At 37.6% G+C, this 18329-nt stretch overlaps 1 protein-coding gene and 1 pseudogene across 2 annotated transcripts in view; both read right to left on the bottom strand.

Annotated features, from left to right (window-relative positions):
- Positions 1-18323, bottom strand: part of Bicdl1 (BICD family like cargo adaptor 1) — a 138938-nt gene extending 120615 nt beyond the window's left edge. Inside the window, exons 1-2 of one of the 2 annotated variants that reach the window (XM_023720921.1) lie at positions 17861-18323; positions 10153-10368 (exon numbers count right to left, since the gene is read on the bottom strand). In XM_023720921.1, coding sequence (XP_023576689.1) covers positions 10153-10368; positions 17861-18289 — 645 coding nt within the window. In that variant the 5' untranslated portion in view covers positions 18290-18323. The remainder of the gene's footprint in view (positions 1-10152; positions 10369-17860) is intronic. The other variant, XM_023720920.1, reaches the window with a different exon arrangement.
- Positions 8566-8680, bottom strand: LOC111818109 (annotated as a pseudogene).
- Positions 18324-18329: the final 6 nt, after the last annotated feature.

The raw sequence follows: 18329 nt of genomic DNA, 5'->3' as shown, positions 1-18329 counted from the left end.
TGTGCATGCCTGTAATCCCAGAGTTGGAGAAGTTGAGATAGGAAGATCAATACTAGTCTGAACTACATAGTAGTGAGAATGTGTATCCAATAAATAAAATTAATTAAAACTGCCTCTCATACACACTGCTGGTTAAAAATGTAAATCTATACAAACACTTGGGCAAATAATCTAGCACTAGCTCATCAATCTGAAGATATGTTTACTTTTGGACTTAGTTATTTGTTTTCTGTGTTTATCCCCAGAGTAATTTTTATATATGTGTGTAGAAATACAGATCTGAGACAAAAGCCTGATTGTCCCAAGAGAACAAAAAACACTAGATTGAGCCCGAGGAGGGTTGCTGTCTGTTTACAAATTCCCGACAAACTGGGACCCAAGACAGCAGATAACAGCTTCTCCTGCAGGAGCCCTGTCCTTTGATCCCTTGTTTGGGATGTTATCAGCTGGCATTTGTGTGAGCCTAGTGTTAGACAAATGGTAAAAGTCAACAGAGATAATAGTTTATATTCACTTAAGTAATTATACACATTCCTTAGTCTGCCTTTACCCCTCAATAAATGTGAGATGCTTCTGAGGCTCTGGGTTCACTTGGAGAGACTAATCTCAGTGAGACTTCTAAAGCTACATTCATCAGGTCTTCTCGTCATTTCTTTCGGCATCGACCCATAACATACAACATATGTGCATAAGAAGAAAAGGTACAAGAATATTCATTATAGGAAACTTGGTACAGTAATAGTGAAAACTAGATACCAGCTAAAATTTTTTATGTATTTAGTATAAGGTCTACAGGGTCTCATTACACAGATCAGATTCGTAGTCATCCTTCCTGTTTTTCAGCCTCCTAAATTCTGGGATTACACTTAGCACTGTGTACCACCTCGCCCAGTCTCAATTGCCATCTCAGTGTGCCCTGGGGCGGGGCTGGCATGGCAGGCTAGGGATAGAATCCCTGAACCCTGCATCTGCCTAAACAGGTGTTTTAATCTGCTGAGCTATCTGGCCGGCCCTAAGCTAAATATTTTCTAACAAAGGAATATATGAGCCAGGTACAGTGACACACATCTGTAATCCCAGCACTCTGGAGTATATATTTGAGCCCAGTTTGGCAACTAAGTGAAAACCTATCTCAAGGTAGAACAATTTAAAAAGAGAGTAAGGATATATTTCAAAAACCTTGTATATTGGGAAAACAAGACAAAACACACACATATATACTGTACTGCATTTAAACAAGAGAATACCAGACAATCATTAATGTCCTTGAACTGAATCTACATTTATCAACATGAGTAAAACAAAGAAGAGTAATACTAAGCCAAAAGAATGAGTTGCAGAATCATACATATTTTATGATGCCCTTTATTAAATGTCTGAAGCACGGAAAAATATATTATTGTATGATGTTAATGGATTATAGGTGATTATATAATGAGCTATATGTACACAGATACATATACACAGATACACTTATACATGTAATATAAGTATATATGAACAATGAGAAGGAAGCTAACTCTAGAATATGAATAGAGGTGGGAGCTTCAATTGTATAAACGATATTTTATCCCCTAAAAAACCCCCTGAGTTGGCCAGGCATTGTGGCGAACACCTGTAATACCAGCACTTGGGAGGCGGAGGCAGGAGAATTACTGAGAACTTCAGGTCAACCTAGGTTACGTAGTAAGTTCAAGGGCAGTCTGAACTACATAGCAAAACACTGTTTCCAAAACGAACGGAACCAAACCAATTCAATCTGATCCAAACCAAACCTAGTCCAACCTAATCCAACCCAAATAAAAAATAACTGACTAACGTAGGATGAAATATTAAGATTTTTAAAGCTAAATTTATGTTATTCTCTGCAGTTTCTATATACTTGAAATAAGATTTTTGGACAAAGTGAAAATTACATCAGAATCCCATCCAAAAAGTCACTGCAATTGTATACATTCAGTTCCAAAGGGAACTAAAACCCTGGCCCAGTTTAAAAAAAAAAAAAAGGATTGAACCAAGCACATCGTTCTGTGGTTGACAGAATGAGAGAGAGAGAGAGAGAGAGAGAGCGAGCGCACGCACGTGAGAGAGAGCGCGAGAGCACGAGCGAGCAAGTGAGCAGGAGGGTGGGCGGGCAAGCTAGGTATAACTGTTATTATATGTAAAGGTACAGGGGGAGAAAGTGTAAGAAAATTTTCTAATCAGTTTCTACAAATTCTAGAGCTATGCATTTTGGGAAAGGAAAACCCCAGAAGTCCCTAAGCAATTTTAAATCTAATGAACTAACAGAAATCAATTTTTTCCTAACCTTTGGTCAACAGGTGCTGAAATCTGCCCCTAATGTTTTGACTGTGTGAACTTTTATTAGTAAAAACTGAAAATATCTTCTTTTATCTATTTTTAAAGTTTCTTCTTTTTATGTATTTAGTACAGGGTCTATAGGGCCTTACTACACAGATGGACTCATAATGATCCTCCTGTTTTATTATTTTATTTTTTTACATCAGTTGTTTTTAAAGAAAAAAAAATAAAAACAATGGTACAAAATCTCAAAACAAGATTTTAGGAGAGTAAAAATGCTTAGTACATTGTATATTCTTACTGCCAAAGTAGTTTCTCATATTTGATCCTCCTGTTTTCAGCCTCACAAACACTGGGATTAGAGGTGTATGCCACCACGCCCAGTCTACTTTTAAAGTTCCTAACACTGTTGAGATTCATTCTGAAAATAATACTTTACTCCAGCTACTTCTGAAGATTGCACAGACTAAATAAAAAGCCTATTACTGATATTATGAACAAGACTGTTTCTACATCATTCAAATCATATTGGCTCTACAAATTTTCCACGGTACTGCAAAAGTGTTACATAAGCACAGAAAGTAAAATCAGTGAATAATCTCTTTACAACTCTTATTTATATTTGTTTTTCCTGTATTGAGGACAGGTTCTACAGGGTCTTACTACATAGATCGGCCTTGTAGTGATTCTCCTGTTTTCAGCCTCCCAAATGCTGGGATTGTACACCTAGTCTCAAGTGCCCTCTCAGTGTGCCCTGGGGGCGGGGCTGGCATGGCATGCCAGGGATCAAACCCCGGACACTGTGCTCTGCCTAAGCAGGTGCTTTAGTCCTCTGAGCTACCAGGCCAGCCTATTTATGACTTAAAAAAAATTTAAAAAATAATTTAAAAAATAAATAGGGTCTTGTGAGCTTTGACTTGCAGTGATCTTCCTGTCTCAGCCTCCCCAGCATTAGGATTACAGGTGTGCATGGCATGCCCACGGTTCCAGGGCCAGCACAGCATGTGGCCCCAGAGATCAAACCCGGGTCCTTGTGCTTGCCGGGCAGGTGTTTAGACCACTGAGCGATCTCTCAGTCCTCTTTATGACTTTATAATGCTAATAATAAATTTATTTACTGTTACTATTTGGGAGGAAATCATCTGGAAACTGATACATGGTATATTAAAAGGATTCCCACAAAAATCACCATTCAACTTTTACACAGATGCTCATCCCAGGCAACAAGCATGTCTCATGTCTCTCTTCTCTCCCTGAAAACAATTCCCACTGTGCTTTCTGTCCTTGATACAGGTAAAATAAATATTTGACAAATTTTATGAAACACCACTGTCAATGTCACTGTGCTCTTTCTAATTTAGAAAGTAAATTACACTTTCCCCAAATATGTCAGCCTGATTTTGAAAACACGATACAGAATCTTAGCAACTTGAAAATAACTCAGAGGGCATTCTGTCTAAATAAGCAAATAAACTGATAATCTGAAGGCATATGTAGGGAACAGGTATCACAGACTAAACCAAAGTCAACTCCTAGGAAGGTCAACTTTAAACAAACATTTTTGAATATAGATTTAACTACTAAGCAAAACATCTTATGCACCAATATGTTAAATCACTTATGAACACACACACACACACACACACACACACACACGGCAGCACTGGGAATTGAACCCATTTCTTCATACTGAGCTACATCCCAAACTCTTTGAAGAGACAGGGCCTCACCATGTCACTAAAATGCCCATGTTAGGATTTTTTTTTTTTTTTTTTTTTTTTGTCTTTTTGAGACAAGGTCTTACTATGCAGTTCAGGCTGGTCTTGAGCTCACTTTATAGCCCAGATGGTCTTGACCTTGCAACGATCCTCCTGCCTCAGCCTCCTGAGTGCTGTGATTACAGGCATGCACCACCACACCCAGCTTCCCAGGGTAGGGTTTAATTTTCAATCCTCCTACATCACCTCCAAGAATCCTGGGAGTAGAGACGTGTGCCACCATGCCCGACTTCAGTTACAAATTAAGATGCAAAACTCACATTAATTTTTTTTGCATAAATTTGAAAATTTATACTAAAGGTTTTCCTGTTGCTAAGAGAATCAATGTTTGACCATGCTATGGTATTAATATGAAGTGTTTTTGGACTTATGTGTAAACATAAGAATTATATAATTCTTTATGCCTACTTTTTAAAATATATTCTAATTTTTAAATGTTTTTTCATCATATTCTGTAGGGACTTCAAGTTCAACATATCAATACTTGATGAAAAATACCTGTTCCATGGTATATGCCTAACATGTTTGATATTCAGACAGATAGTGAGGTTAAGCTTAACAGCCTAGATTGTATGGTAATAACAATAAACTTCTCTTCTGGAAGGTTAACAACCTAAGTTTGCAGATCAAAATTAGAGAAAAAGGAGGGCCGCAAGGAAAGCCAACATTTTGGCCCTAGCCTTCCAAGGTCAATTAAAACTCAGGACATATGAGAACTTGTACTGTAACATCACGTAACTCGGTAGTGTCCCAAATTTTCTGATCAAGGAAATTATGGGGCCAAAGAGGAAAGTGATCGATGATGTAGAGGGTGCCTAAGGAGAGTCACATGGAGAGAAAACATTCTCTCAGGCTTTCACAGAGAGCACATTGGCCAAGCAATGGCCGTGACTCATCCACATGGCTGACACTGACAAAGGTTCTACAATCTGAGTTACAGGATCTCAGGATAAATCCTGAGGGGATTTCACTGACCTCATCAGACCCAAAAGCTCCAACTCTTGTTGCAAAGGTCCTTCTTTACCTTGGTCTTAACCATCCAGCAGAAAAGTATAAAAACGAAGTATAAGAAGTAAAGCCATGGTGTTATGTTGAGCTCCAGGGGACTCAGGTCAACAATTTCTGACATTGTCAGTGAAGCAGAAGATCCAATACTATTATGGACCTCTGAACTCTTTTAGAATATTTTGCTGAGTTTACACACCTATAATATTCAAATAACGGAACTTAACCAAAAAAGGAGATACAGATGAATGTCCATTTTGTATCTGTGTATTCAAAGTGGTTAGGATAGATATATAGTTACATTCTCTTAATGAATAGAGAGATTTGTTCTAATAGTGTTTGTAAATAGGATATCATGTCTGCATCTTTCACAGCAATTAACCACTATGAAGAATGTATGCAATGTGTTAATTATTGAATCTATCTTACCAATTTGGTTTGAAAGTGTCTCATTGCTATTTGTTTCTCAATAAAATTATGGAAAAAATAAATAAAAATAAAATGGAAAAAATACTAAAAAAAAATGAAGTGTTCCCCCAAAATTCAAGTAGATGGGCAGTAACTTCATCAAATAACCTCCTCAATGGATCAATCTATCAATGAGTTCATAGTTGAGGTAGGGCCCAATTGCAGAAATTAGGTTGCTAGAAATATGCCTTTTTTTTTTTTTTTTATTTTGAAATATGCCTTTGAAAGGCCTCTGCCCCCTCCTGTCTCTTTGGTTTTGCCTTCTTTGTCTCTTTTTGTTGGTTGCCATGAAGTGAGCAGATTTCCTCAACCATGTTTCTGCCTTAGAGGTAGCTAACCATGCACTAAAAGCTCTAGAACCGTGACACAACAACATAAACCTTTTCTCTTTTAAATCATATATTGCAAGTATTTTGTTCCAAAACAGAAAGATGATTGTAATGGTTGATATACAACTATCAAGTTGAGAAGTTTAAAAGTTAAACAACTCAGCAAGGAGCCAGGATCCTTACTTTGTAAACTTCCTAAGTTTGTGCAAGAGGAGGGCATGGAAATGGTATGGGTGGATGGCCTGCATACAATATTATGGAGGAAAAGAAGCTTGTCCCCCTCTTTTGATCTTGTTACTCTGCTGTGCCTTACAGAGGTGCCCCTGTGCCATGCCACCCTGCCTTGGAGTCAGCTGATTGTCAACTGACACCTCCACAAACTGTGAACTAAATAAACATTTTGTTCCTTAATTTTAGGCATCAGATATTTTGTCTCAATAACAAGAGAAAAGTAACTAATGATGCTTAATACAGAAATCCCATCTTACATCTTGAAGACACATTAGTTATAATGGCTACCATTAATAAACACATATTACATATAAGACACTATGGTATGAGCTTTACATTCATTATTTATATAATCTTCATACTACTATCAGCGGCCAATAAATTGTTACTTTCATTATGATGGAGAAAGTAGGCTGGGGATATAGCTCAGTGCCGTAAGTGCCTGCAAGTGCAAGGTCCTGAGTTCAATCCCTGGTACCGCCAAAAAAAAAAAAAAAAAAAGGAGAAAGTAAAGGTAAAATAACTTTCTCACCTTCACCCTTCTAGTAAAGAGCAGACCTGACATTTGATCAAAGCCTGTGGTTTTTGGTTTGTTTGACTCAGGATCTTACTATAGTTCAGGCTTGTCCTGAATTCATTATGCAGCATAGGCTAGCCTCAAATGTGTGGAGATCATCCTGCCTCAGCCTCCTTAGTGCTTGTTACAAGCATGCACTGTGTCTAGAAAAGCCTATGATTTTAACTGCTGCCTTTGAATTCTAAAACCGAGGCACACAAAATCCAATCAGTCTTCAACTCTAAGATACTTAAGTCATATATCTTTCTGTTTCTAAAGTTTTCCTAATGTAAAATAAGAACAATACCTATTTCTTCATTATGAGGACTCAAAACTATATATATATAGTATTTTACTTGAGAGCTAAAAGAACCACGGCCAAAATGGTGTACCAGAATGTTCATGACAATTTTATTTACATAGCCAAAAAGTGGAAAGTACCCATATGTCCATCAGTTAGTCAATAGATAAACAAAGTTTTTTTTTAATGAATATTGTTCAGTCATAAAATGTAATGAAGTACTGATCCACAGATGAACCTTGCAAATGTAATGCTAAGTGAAAGAAACCCTGCATAAAGGCCACAAATGATATGATGTTGCTTATATGAAATATCCAGAATAAGCACATGTATAGAGACAGAAGGTAGATTAGTGGTTGCCAGGAATTACAGGGCATGGGGTCTGGGGTTATAAGGAATGAAAACAGACTGCTAATGGGTACAGGGCTTATTTGGGGGGGGGAAGGTGAAGTATTCTCTAGTTAGATAGTGGTAATGACTATCCGATCATAAAAATGCAATAAATATCACTGAATTATATACATTAGAAGGTAAATTTTATAGTATGTTAATTATGTCACTAAAACTGTATTCTTGGAGGACATGGAAGCCAAAGGAAGTAAATGTAAAAATAGTTTTAGAAAAATATAATCACAGAAATATACTTCATGCTTATAAAAACATTATATAAACTGTATAAAAACCATGGACTTCTCAGCGGCTGGCCAGATAGCTCAGCGGACTAATGTGCCTGCTTAGCCAGAGGGCAGCGGCCAGGGTTTGATCCCTGGTGTGCTGGCTCTGCCTCTGAGGGGCACGCTGAGGCAGTGATTGAGACTGGGCATGGTGGCGCATACCTGTAATCCCAGTGCTTGGGAGGCTGGAAACAGGAGGATCGATACGAGTCCGATTTATGTAGTGAGACCCTGTAAACCCTGTATCAAATACATTATATATATAAAAAAAAGCATGGACTTCTAGTATCTCTGGTGGTTGCTCGTTTGTCCTAGGTCCTAGAAGAATCTTAATTCATTTCAAAACACTTAACTCCACTAGCCCTGAATACCCAGTAATAAAATGCAAACTAAACTTGCTGATGAAAACCCCAGGGAGGGGCCGGGGAGATGGCTCAGTAGAGTAAGCGCTTCCTTGGCAAAGGCAAGGGCATGAGTTCAATCCCCAGTTCCACATTAAAAAAAAAAAAAAAAAAAAAAGAAAGAAAGAAAAAGAAAAAACAAAAGGAAACCCTAGGGACATGGCCTGCCTAAAATGAAAAAGGGAAAAAAAGCCACAAAACCATCCAGGGCCTATATTCAAGCCCAGAGAAGATAACATTTTCACTAGATCTAGATTCTTGTTATCTTCTTATATTCTCTTGGAAGTACCTTATCAAGATTGTCTATAGTGAAACTAGGTAAATGAAACAACTATAAAACTATTGTTTTAGTAAACATAACATTAAAACAATCCTTACCTTTAGTTGCTGCTCATCTTAAATGCATTGTCTCATTTTTCATTGAGAGTGCTTGCATTTCAAAAGTGCTTGCATTCATTTCAAATTCTTACACCCATTTTAAAGGAAACCAAGGCATGAACAAGGTCATCCAGTTAATGACAAAGAATCAATTCCCAGCTTTGGGTTTTTTTTTCTGTATGTCATGCTCATGCAGAGGCCATGCTAATTTTCTCTGTTTCATTCCAATTTTAGTATATGTGCTGCCAAAGTGAGCACTTTTTTTTTTTTTTTAACCTATTATGTTAGTATTTGTTTTCTCTTTTCATCCATCTTGGTCACCTGTTACTCACCAGCTTAAAAAGCAAGGTTAAGCCTGCATGTATAACATGAATTTAGTTCCCAAGAAATCTTAATCTTCCCTTTGATTGTTCTGATTTGTTGTATTCATTTCACAAATTTCCATGAGAAACTTTATCAGAGTTGCATTAAATGTTTCTGAATAAGTCAATCTGGCCAGACCTCTCTGGTTAATCTTTCATGAAAAATAAAGGACTCAAAACTCTTAAAATTTTTAAAAGGATAGAAATTCCCTTCCTAGTTGTTGAAAAAGGTTTTAAAGCTGATTCAGAAACACTGACCCCATGAACTGAAGTTTTTTTTTCTTCTCATCAGATCAGATTCTCTAGATGGGAAATCTATAGGCAAGATGTTTAGCAAGTTTTGGAATCCTCACTTGTCACATGCATTGTCTGGAAACTCACTATTTTCTAAGTTATTAGCATTATGTTTTAAATTTTTCCTTCTCCTTTCCCCACTGATAGGATTTACTTCACACTTTCTTATGAGGCATGAAGTTTTCACCTATCTCAGAATACCAGCTGTAAGCAACTACAATACATAAAAGTAAAGTAACCTCATACACTGTAGATTCAGGAATTTGCCATATGGCTGCCCTACCTAAGTCATTCTCCAAGTACCAATACTAACCAGACAGACCAGGCAGTGCTCATCTAAGAATAGTAGTGATTAGGGATAAGGGAAGTTCTTTTCTCTCTGGTAATTGAAGAGTCAGTAGTTTTATTTTCAACACTCAAGAAAGATCAAGGTAAAATAATAAATGTAGGACTTAATTTTCAAAAGTAGGTGGCTTTATAGAGCAAGGCATTAGTACCATTACGCAATTTATTGAAAAGATGTGTTCTTTTAGATTTCTGCCCATTTAACCCCGATCTCCTTCTTATAGTCTTGACCTTGGTTACTTAATTCTTTCATGATGCCGCTCTATAAAAGTTGAAGTAAAGAATTTTTACTTGTTGTAAAACAAAATTTAAAGGCACATACTTTTTATAGTTTACAGATGCATAATCAATGAAAATCATTTGCTCTAGATAATTCCTTAAGCTTTTCAGTTTAGAGACAACATTGTTGATATTTAAACTAAATAAACAGAATTTGACCAGATGACAGACTTTCTCTAGATAAAGGAAGCACAGGCTTTTGAGCTATAAATCGTAACAAAAATTATTAAGCATTAAGGCACATGCCTGTAATCCCAGCACTTGGGTGGCCGAGACAGTAGGACTAGGGTACACAGCAAGCTTAAGATCAGCCTGAGACCCTCTCTCAAACTCAGGGCCTTGTACATGCATGCAAGGCAAGAATCTGACCACTGAGCAACACCCCTGGCATTATACAGAAGCTTTTTTCAAATCTTAATATTTTACATAAATTCTTAACTTGTGACTCACCCTGCTCAGTTGATCCAGTAACCTTTGGTTCTGTTCTGACAGTTCCTGGACAGCCCGTGTTTTTTCTCGATCTGCCTCCCGAAGATGAACCTGCTGCCTCTCCAATTCATCTTGTAGCTGTTTCACATCACTCTCAAGCTCGGACACTCGCCCTTCCCACTCTCCTTCTCTGTTCTCAAATCGTCTTCTTAGCTCATGTTTCTCTTGTTCTAAGTGCTGGGTGAAAAGTGAAAAGGATTTAAAAACTATTAAAAATTCCATGAAATTGGGAGTGGTAGCACATGCCTGTAATCCCAGTGGTGGGGTGGCCGGGACAAGAGGATCACTACGAGTCCAAGCTGCATAGCGAGACCCTGTACCAAGTAAATAAAATAAATAAAATGTTGTTTGTTTTTTGCGGAACCGGGGATTGAACTCAGACCCTTATGCTTGCCAGGGAAGATCTTCTACTGAGCCATCTCTCTGGCCCCTAAAATGTTTTAAAAATTCCACGGACTTTTGTTTTTTTTTTCCTTTCTACCCTCTCCTTTTATTCCCCACTGAAACAAAAAAACATTCTCCCATACAGGACAAGTTGTCCAATTCAGCTACAAAAATATTACCTCCTTCCTTTTCTTGCTGAAAGGAACTAGCTTCACAGAAGAAATATTCTTATTGGAAACATTTAATGTTACATGTCATCTCCTGGACACAAGCTTTACCTTATAAATTTACTTCAAATTTAGCAAATCATCTAATCTACTGGCAAGCTATACATTTAAACTAAAAATGAGTCCCATAGCCAAAGTGCTAATTAAGGAGACTTCTTTTGGAACCATTTATTATATATCGGTTAATATTCTTACAATCAAAGATGACTCCAAGATCCTTTAGCTAATCATTTCTCCTTACAAATGAGGCAACACAAGTAGCTGAGTTATTGAATGAAGTCTGAGATATGATTTTATAGGAAAATTCTGATGCACTAAGATTGTCTGTACAACCTAACACAAGCACCTAAACCTTCTCCAGAGAACTTAGTCATCTGTTCTTAGGAAGTTACACTCTTGTTTTGTTGCAATTCTCATCTATCAAAATATATTTTGAAATACTTCTGGGAAGCCTCAATGGTCAGATTATTGTCATGCAAGAAAATTGGTCCTATTTATTCACATCTGAAGCATATCTAAAAAACATTATCCCATTTTACCCATCATTTCTCACTTTGCTCTGAGTGACTGGTGAACATTTCTGAAAGTCAAATTTAACCCTAAAAAGAAAATCTGCCATTATTAAGTGCAGTCAAAAGAACATGGCAGATATCATGTACTCATCTTGTACAGCATTTGACCACTAGAAAGAATGTATGCAATGTGCTCGTTATTGAAACTGTCCTACCGATTTGGTTTGAAACTGTCTCATTGCTGTTTGTTTCTCAATAAAATTATGGGGAAAAAAAACTGCATTTAAAAAAAAAAAAAAAAAGAACATGGCAAAAGATAAAAATGGCAATCCAAAAATAAAAATGCTGAGCATATAGGCAAATGCAGTTTTCAATGAAAACTCCAAGTTGACCACTTTATGGAGATCACCCATTTGGCTGTAGTTACTGTAATATATTTGTTGAAAGTCATATAACTTTACATTTATACATTAAATAATCTCAATGTGGAGTATGTTGGAAAAACAAATGACTAGGAAAGGACTTCACACTAATCCGAGATTTTTTTATTCAGTTTCCTTAACAGTGCTAAACTTCTAAAACAGAGAATGTTCCAAACATTACAGAAACTTCATAAAGAAACATTGTGGAAACAAATGCTAATTGCAATCATAAAACCATGGTAGTTGGTTTTATTGAATTTTTTCAAATGAAAAGACTGAGCAGAAGGCAGTAACAAGAACTCAGTAATCAGTGTTACTGAGAGGCCAGATAAATTAGGCTTGTGTTCTAAAAGAACAGAGAGACTTAAAAATATTCAGCAAACAGCTGCTAGTGAACACTCCAACCAAGCAACTAAAACAATCCAATCCACTTGAGGGGAAGGACTGAAGACAGGTGGTACTGATCAGTCTAATCTGTCTTGATATTTCTGTGGTGTTGGTTTTTTTTTTTTTTTTTTTTTTTTTGTACTGCAAATAGAACTTAGGATTTGCCAGGCAGGCACTGTGCCACTGAGTTATGTCCCTTGCCCTCTGATAGTTCTTTAACAAGAGACATACCATCTACTTCAGGTTTCCTAACCCTTTGACAAAATCAAGACTGACCTTTTAATAAACTGACAGAATTTAGTCTTTTGTACAACATCTAGCTGTTGGTCTAAGAAAAGAAAGCTTTCTCTTAGACCTATATTTTCATGTAAGTGGTAACTTAACCAGTAAATCCTAGGCAGAATGTCAGGAAGTGTGGAGGTCTGTTTGGTTATGCTCTCCTTTGTTTTTCAAGGTTATACAATATTTAAAAGAATATCAAAATTATGAATGTGATCAAAACAAGAAAAGTCTAATAAACTGGCACAACAAAGAGAAACCTAAGGAGATATAAACAATAAATGTAATATGGTATCCTGGATAGAAAAAAGTAATAGGTACAGGTTAAGGAAACTTGAATACTTTAAGGACTTTACTTGGTAATAATGCACCATTAATTCTGGCAAATGTAGCATACTAATATAAGATCTCATTAAGAGAAAACAATGTACAGTGGTTCCTCACTTATCACAGAGATTACATTTCAGACATGTAAGATAAGTGAAAATCAGCAAAGTAGTGATGTTATATTTATTTTAGTATCTATATATCTTAAGGCTTTATAAACCTTTCCCACACTCTTATAAACCTTTTCCACACTTTTAAAAACACTCCTAATGTTCTTAATCATTTTCTAAACTCATAAATCTGAATGCAATTTTAACAACACACACACACACACACACATACACACACACACTGTATGGTACTGCAAAATCCCATGCTATAACAAAAAATGCAGGATAAATAATTTAGATTAGTATTTTTTGAAAACCTCCAAAAACAGTGAGTCTGCAAAAGTCAAACCACGAAATATCGAGGAACTACTGTAGATATAAAAAAACACTTTGTACTATTTTTTCAATTTCTCTATAACTTTAAAACCAATCATTTAAAATAAGTATTTAAAAATCCAAACCCACAAAAGTTGTTCAAGTCTTTACCAAAATTGATTTTTGGGAAAAGATTACTTTTATTTTTTAAAATTTTATTAGTACATCTTTTCAGTTCATAATGATTACCTTCCTCATGGGGAACTGGTACATGTATATAACACAGCTGAATTCTTTTCATGTCCCCTTGCCCTTTCCAGAGAAAAAGATTTAAAAAGTGAAACTATTTTCCTAAGTCTAGCACATGGTTCTTGAAATACACAAAGAAAAAGGTACTATTTTCCAAGAGGACCAAAACTGAATGTAAATCAGGATCCTTGGGTTTGGTCCTTTACATCTGGTAGACACTCATTTTCATCACCTTTCATCCATCTCAAAACATAATAACAGACAGCTGGGCATAGTAGCACCATGCCTATAATCCTACTACTCAGGAAGCTGAGGCAGAAGGATTAGAAATTCCAGGGCAGCATGTAACAGTTTAGCAAGACCTTGTCTCAAAATTTATAAAGGACTGGGGCTGTAGCCTGATGGTAGATCTCATGAGCACAAAGCCCTGGGTTCAATCCCTAGTACTGTAACTCCTAATAGAATCCTGAGAATTAGCCTACAGGAAGACAAAAATATAATTGAAGGGCTGGCCAGATAGCTCAGTGGATTAAAGCACCTGCTTAGGCAGACACAGGGGCCAGGGGTTCAATCCCGGCCTGCCTTCCAGCTCCACCCCCAGGGTGCAGAGATGTGGTGGCACGCTTGTAATCACAGTGCTTGGGAGGCTGAAAAACAGGAAGGATCACTACAAGATCTGTGTAGTGAGACCCTGCAGACCCTAAATACATTTTAAAAAATACAACTGAGGGTACAGATCACATCTGCAGTAAGAATCTACTTTCAGTCATAAAAAAAAAAGGGAGACTCCTATACAAAAATAAATTTTTAATCCCCAAAGAATGAAAGTATATAAATGCAAGTTAGTATCTTAATTCATAGGCTAGGAAAAAACTAAGAAGTTGGCTGAATATAAGTTTTTAAATCAAAGGGCTAATTACAAATACAAAAGAAATTTTTAAAAGTCTTAAGAACTTCAAATGTATGAAATGAATGAATAATATAGTCTAGCTAATTGAAGGTTGGAAAAAGTGGCCACAGTTTTCCACTTAACCCATGTTTTCATTTTAACAGGTTAAGATGTAAAGCTAAAAATCACCTATGTTAACTTTCAAACCAGTGAAGACTTTAAGCAGTATGCCTTTAATGAAGAAATAGTTGGATCAAATTTATGCCTTAAAATGACAAAATAAAATCTTGGCTTTGGCTGGATATGGTAGTGTATATCTATAATCCCAGCACTCTGAAAGGCTGAGGCAATAAGATTACAAGTTCAAGCTCAGCCTGGGCAACTCAGTGAGATCCTATTTGAAAAGCAAAAAAAGTAAGAAACGCTAGAAAAATAGCTCAATCCAAAGGCCTTGGGTTCAATTCCCAGGAACAACAACAAAAAAAATCTTTGAGTCTGGCATTCCAAACTGGAAAGATAATCAATATTAACTCACGACTAGGTAGAAAAGATCTTGAAAATGCCTTGTTTGTCCTGTTAGAAAAGAATCAACTTTTTTCTTTTTCTTTTTTTTTTTTTTTGAGACAGACTCTCACTATGTAGTTTAGCCAGGCCTTGAACTCACTATGTAGCTTAAGGTGGTCTCAAATTAGCAGTGATCTCCCTGCCTCAGCCTGGGATCACAGGCATGTGCCACCTTACAGCAGAAAGGTATCAGTTTTGAAGCTGTGATGAGACTAAAATAAAACTAATTTAATAGTAAAGCCACCATTGTCTTGAGTCCACTCATATGTACCTTTCAAATCAACCTGTGAAAAAAATGTTTGACTTCAATATCGACAGCTTTTGGCAAATTATAAATCCTTACATGCTGGTTCTCTACTCCCAAATATTTTATTTAATTGAAAATACAAGACCTGTGTTAAATCAGACTTACAGTCTCATAGGTGACACTAGAATTAATAGGGGTTAAGGTGGGAGTAGCTCAGTGGAAGAGTGCCTGCTTAAAACCCTAGGTTAGATTCTCAAAAGCACAACACACACAAAAAGCAATTAGTGGCAATATTTTGTAAGATATTTTTAAATGTACACTAATAAAAGCTCTTAGAGATCAGCATAGAAATAAGTGTACATGTGCAATCCCAGCTACTTGGGAGGCTGAGGTAGAACTGTTTAAGCCCAAGAGTTGGACACTTGCCTGGGCAACATAGTAAACCTCCATACCAAAAAAGACAAAAACAACCTGGGCATATGATGCATGCCTGTAATCTCAACATTTTGATGGGCAGGAAGATGGCAAGTTTGACTGCAGCCTGGGCAACTTAATGAGATCCTACCACAAAACACACACACATAATAAAAATGGGCTGGGGATACAGCTCAATGTGAAGACCCTGGATTCAATCCCAGTACTGGAGAGGAAGGAGAGAGAGGAGAGAGGAGTGAGGAGAGGGGAAAGAGAGAGAGAGAGGGAGAAGAGTGAAAGGGAAAGGGAGAGATGGAGAGACAGACAGACAGACAGAGATAGACTGGTTTTACTATTTTCAAATATATTTACAATTACAATTAGAATAAGCTTTAAAAAATTATATCAGGTAAAAAAAATTTAAATTTGTTTCTAAGTTTTAGCTAAATATACAAAACCTACAATTTATTATCATGACCATTTCAAAGTGCAATGGTCAGTAGCATTAAATACATCCACAATATATGTGAGGGCAACTTTTAGAATTTAAAAATAATTTTTAATACAACCATTCATATGCTGACCTGAAGAACAGTAAAGATCTTAACAGTCTGAAAGATTGTTTATTGTTACCCATCGAGTCAACTACAAAATACCAAAGGTAATTTATTCTTTTATAATAAAACTTTTTTTGTACAGCAGAATTTTGAAGTCCTTTTCCTTTGATGAAGAGATGTATAAAGGCTCTCTTATGGAAATCAGGATATGTGTAACTGCATGCTCAGGATTACTATGAAATCTATCACTAATCAAACTGATACGATGTTCCTTTCAAGTTAGCTGTCTCTTTAATCAAGTCCTCCACTGAAGGAATTTCCAATCACAAGTATAAATCTCTGCAGTAGTACTTCTTTACAGAGTTGTGTAACTGAATCTTTAGGAAAGAAAAGACACCCTTTTATTTCTAAACCTCTACTTCAAGTGCAAATTAAACAATTCAATTCATTAGTTGCCTTTTGGCAGTGTACTCACAGGTCTCACAAACGAGTTTTCAGAGACATATCTCAGGAGCTCATCAGCTGGCAGACCTAGTTAACAGGCCAACTCAACTATAGGGCACTTACTGGTTTCCTTCTTTACCTTTTTCTCTTTTGATATGTCACTAGATCACAGACACTTAAATCTTACTAATCCAAACTCTGGCTGCTCAGTGATATGGGACTCAACTAGGATCAATTTCAGACCTTATTCAATCTGCAACTATTTTTATTGTAAGTAAAAATGAAAAGAACTGTAACCACACTGGGTAATAGTAAATGCAGAGCCAGAAAAGCAAAAGCTTGTTTCCACTGCTCATTAATGACCTCTCCTTCCTTTTTCAAATCACTCTAATTTTAGAAGCCTTAGCATTCTGTACTGTATTCAATTCCGTCCTTAGCTCTTTTTTAGCTAGGAGGAAAGAAAACAAGTATAGCTCTGAATGACCTGGATGCAAGAAACTGACAGAAAATATTAAGTGCTTGTCTGGTAAGTGTACAGGCCTGAGTTCAATTTCCATCAAAAAATAAAAAATAAAATAATAATAAAGGTGTTTATAACAGTAGTTATAATAAATATGGTTCTTATAGTTTGTACCTGTCATCCAACTGCAGGCCTGAGACTTCAAATACACACACAAAAATTTAAATACACATAAATTTTGAGGCCCACATTAAATCCACTACCAGGGGTTACATGTTGATCCCTGCCTCGCCTGATTTCAGCAATGGAACCACATTTCTTAATCCCTTAGTATTTGAAGACTATATAAAGCTGCTTTAGGGGCACCTGTTTCCCACAACTCTGAGCTGCCAGGAAGTTAAGACAAGGGCATCTAGAGGCCTTAATGCTCAAACTGGAAAGCTTTAAGCTAACACCCTGATTAGAGATTAACTACTTCTCTGAAAACCTGAAGCATACTTTGAATGCTTCTCGACTTTCTCATTTCTATGTGTAGACGTCTCAGTGCTGTATAAATTAGTCATACTGTATGCTCTATTTTAGATGCAGTGTACAGTACATATATAGAATGGCCCCATAGCACTGGGAGCTGTGTATGGACCTATTTTGTATGGACCTATTTGCTGTGAGCAAGGTGGTAAACTCTGGTGGGTTCAATAGATGCTCTAATCTGATAATTAGAAATTCTCTCTCCTATTCCTGAGGATTTTCCTCGATGTAGGAGGGTGAGCATGGATGGGTTGAGGGAGTATGAGGTGGGCGGAGGATGGCTACCAAAACTACCCCGGGCTCGAAGGGTACCTGAGATGGCTCAGTTTTCCACCCATCCTGGGAGGTCCTCACCTCCAGCTTGTCGGTCAGCTCCTTGTGCATCTGCTCATACTGCCTGCTCATGTCCTGATTCCTCTCAAGCAGCGCCTTGCCCAGCCGGGCGGCCAGCACCAGATCTTTCTCTTTCTGCCTGATCACTGACAGCAACTCAGGGTCGTGGGCAGGTGGAGACTGCGGACCGGTGCCCTCGGCCGGAGGCCCGAGCTCGGCCTCAGGATGCTCCCCGGGATCGGACGGCCGCTCCCCGGCCGCCAGCAGCGCCAGCTCCTCTTCTAACGCCAGTTCCAGCTCCCCCGGGCCCCCGGGGAAGGAGACAAGGGCGGCGGCGGCAGGACCTCGGGCTGCGTCCCCGGCCGCAGCAGGCAGCTCCATGCAGCAGGCGCTGTCCGGCTCTGCGGGTGCTGAAGCGCGGCCGGCCAAGCCCAGGCAGAAGGCGGACATGGCCCGCGCGCGCGGAGCCCGCAGCGGTGCGGCCCGGCCG

This window comes from Octodon degus, unplaced genomic scaffold, assembly GCF_000260255.1.
Source record: "Octodon degus isolate 3935 unplaced genomic scaffold, OctDeg1.0 scaffold00079, whole genome shotgun sequence".
Classification (NCBI taxonomy): domain Eukaryota; kingdom Metazoa; phylum Chordata; class Mammalia; order Rodentia; family Octodontidae; genus Octodon; species Octodon degus.
The sequence above is the reverse complement of the archived record's forward strand: the minus strand, read 5'-3'. Positions and strand labels throughout refer to the sequence as shown.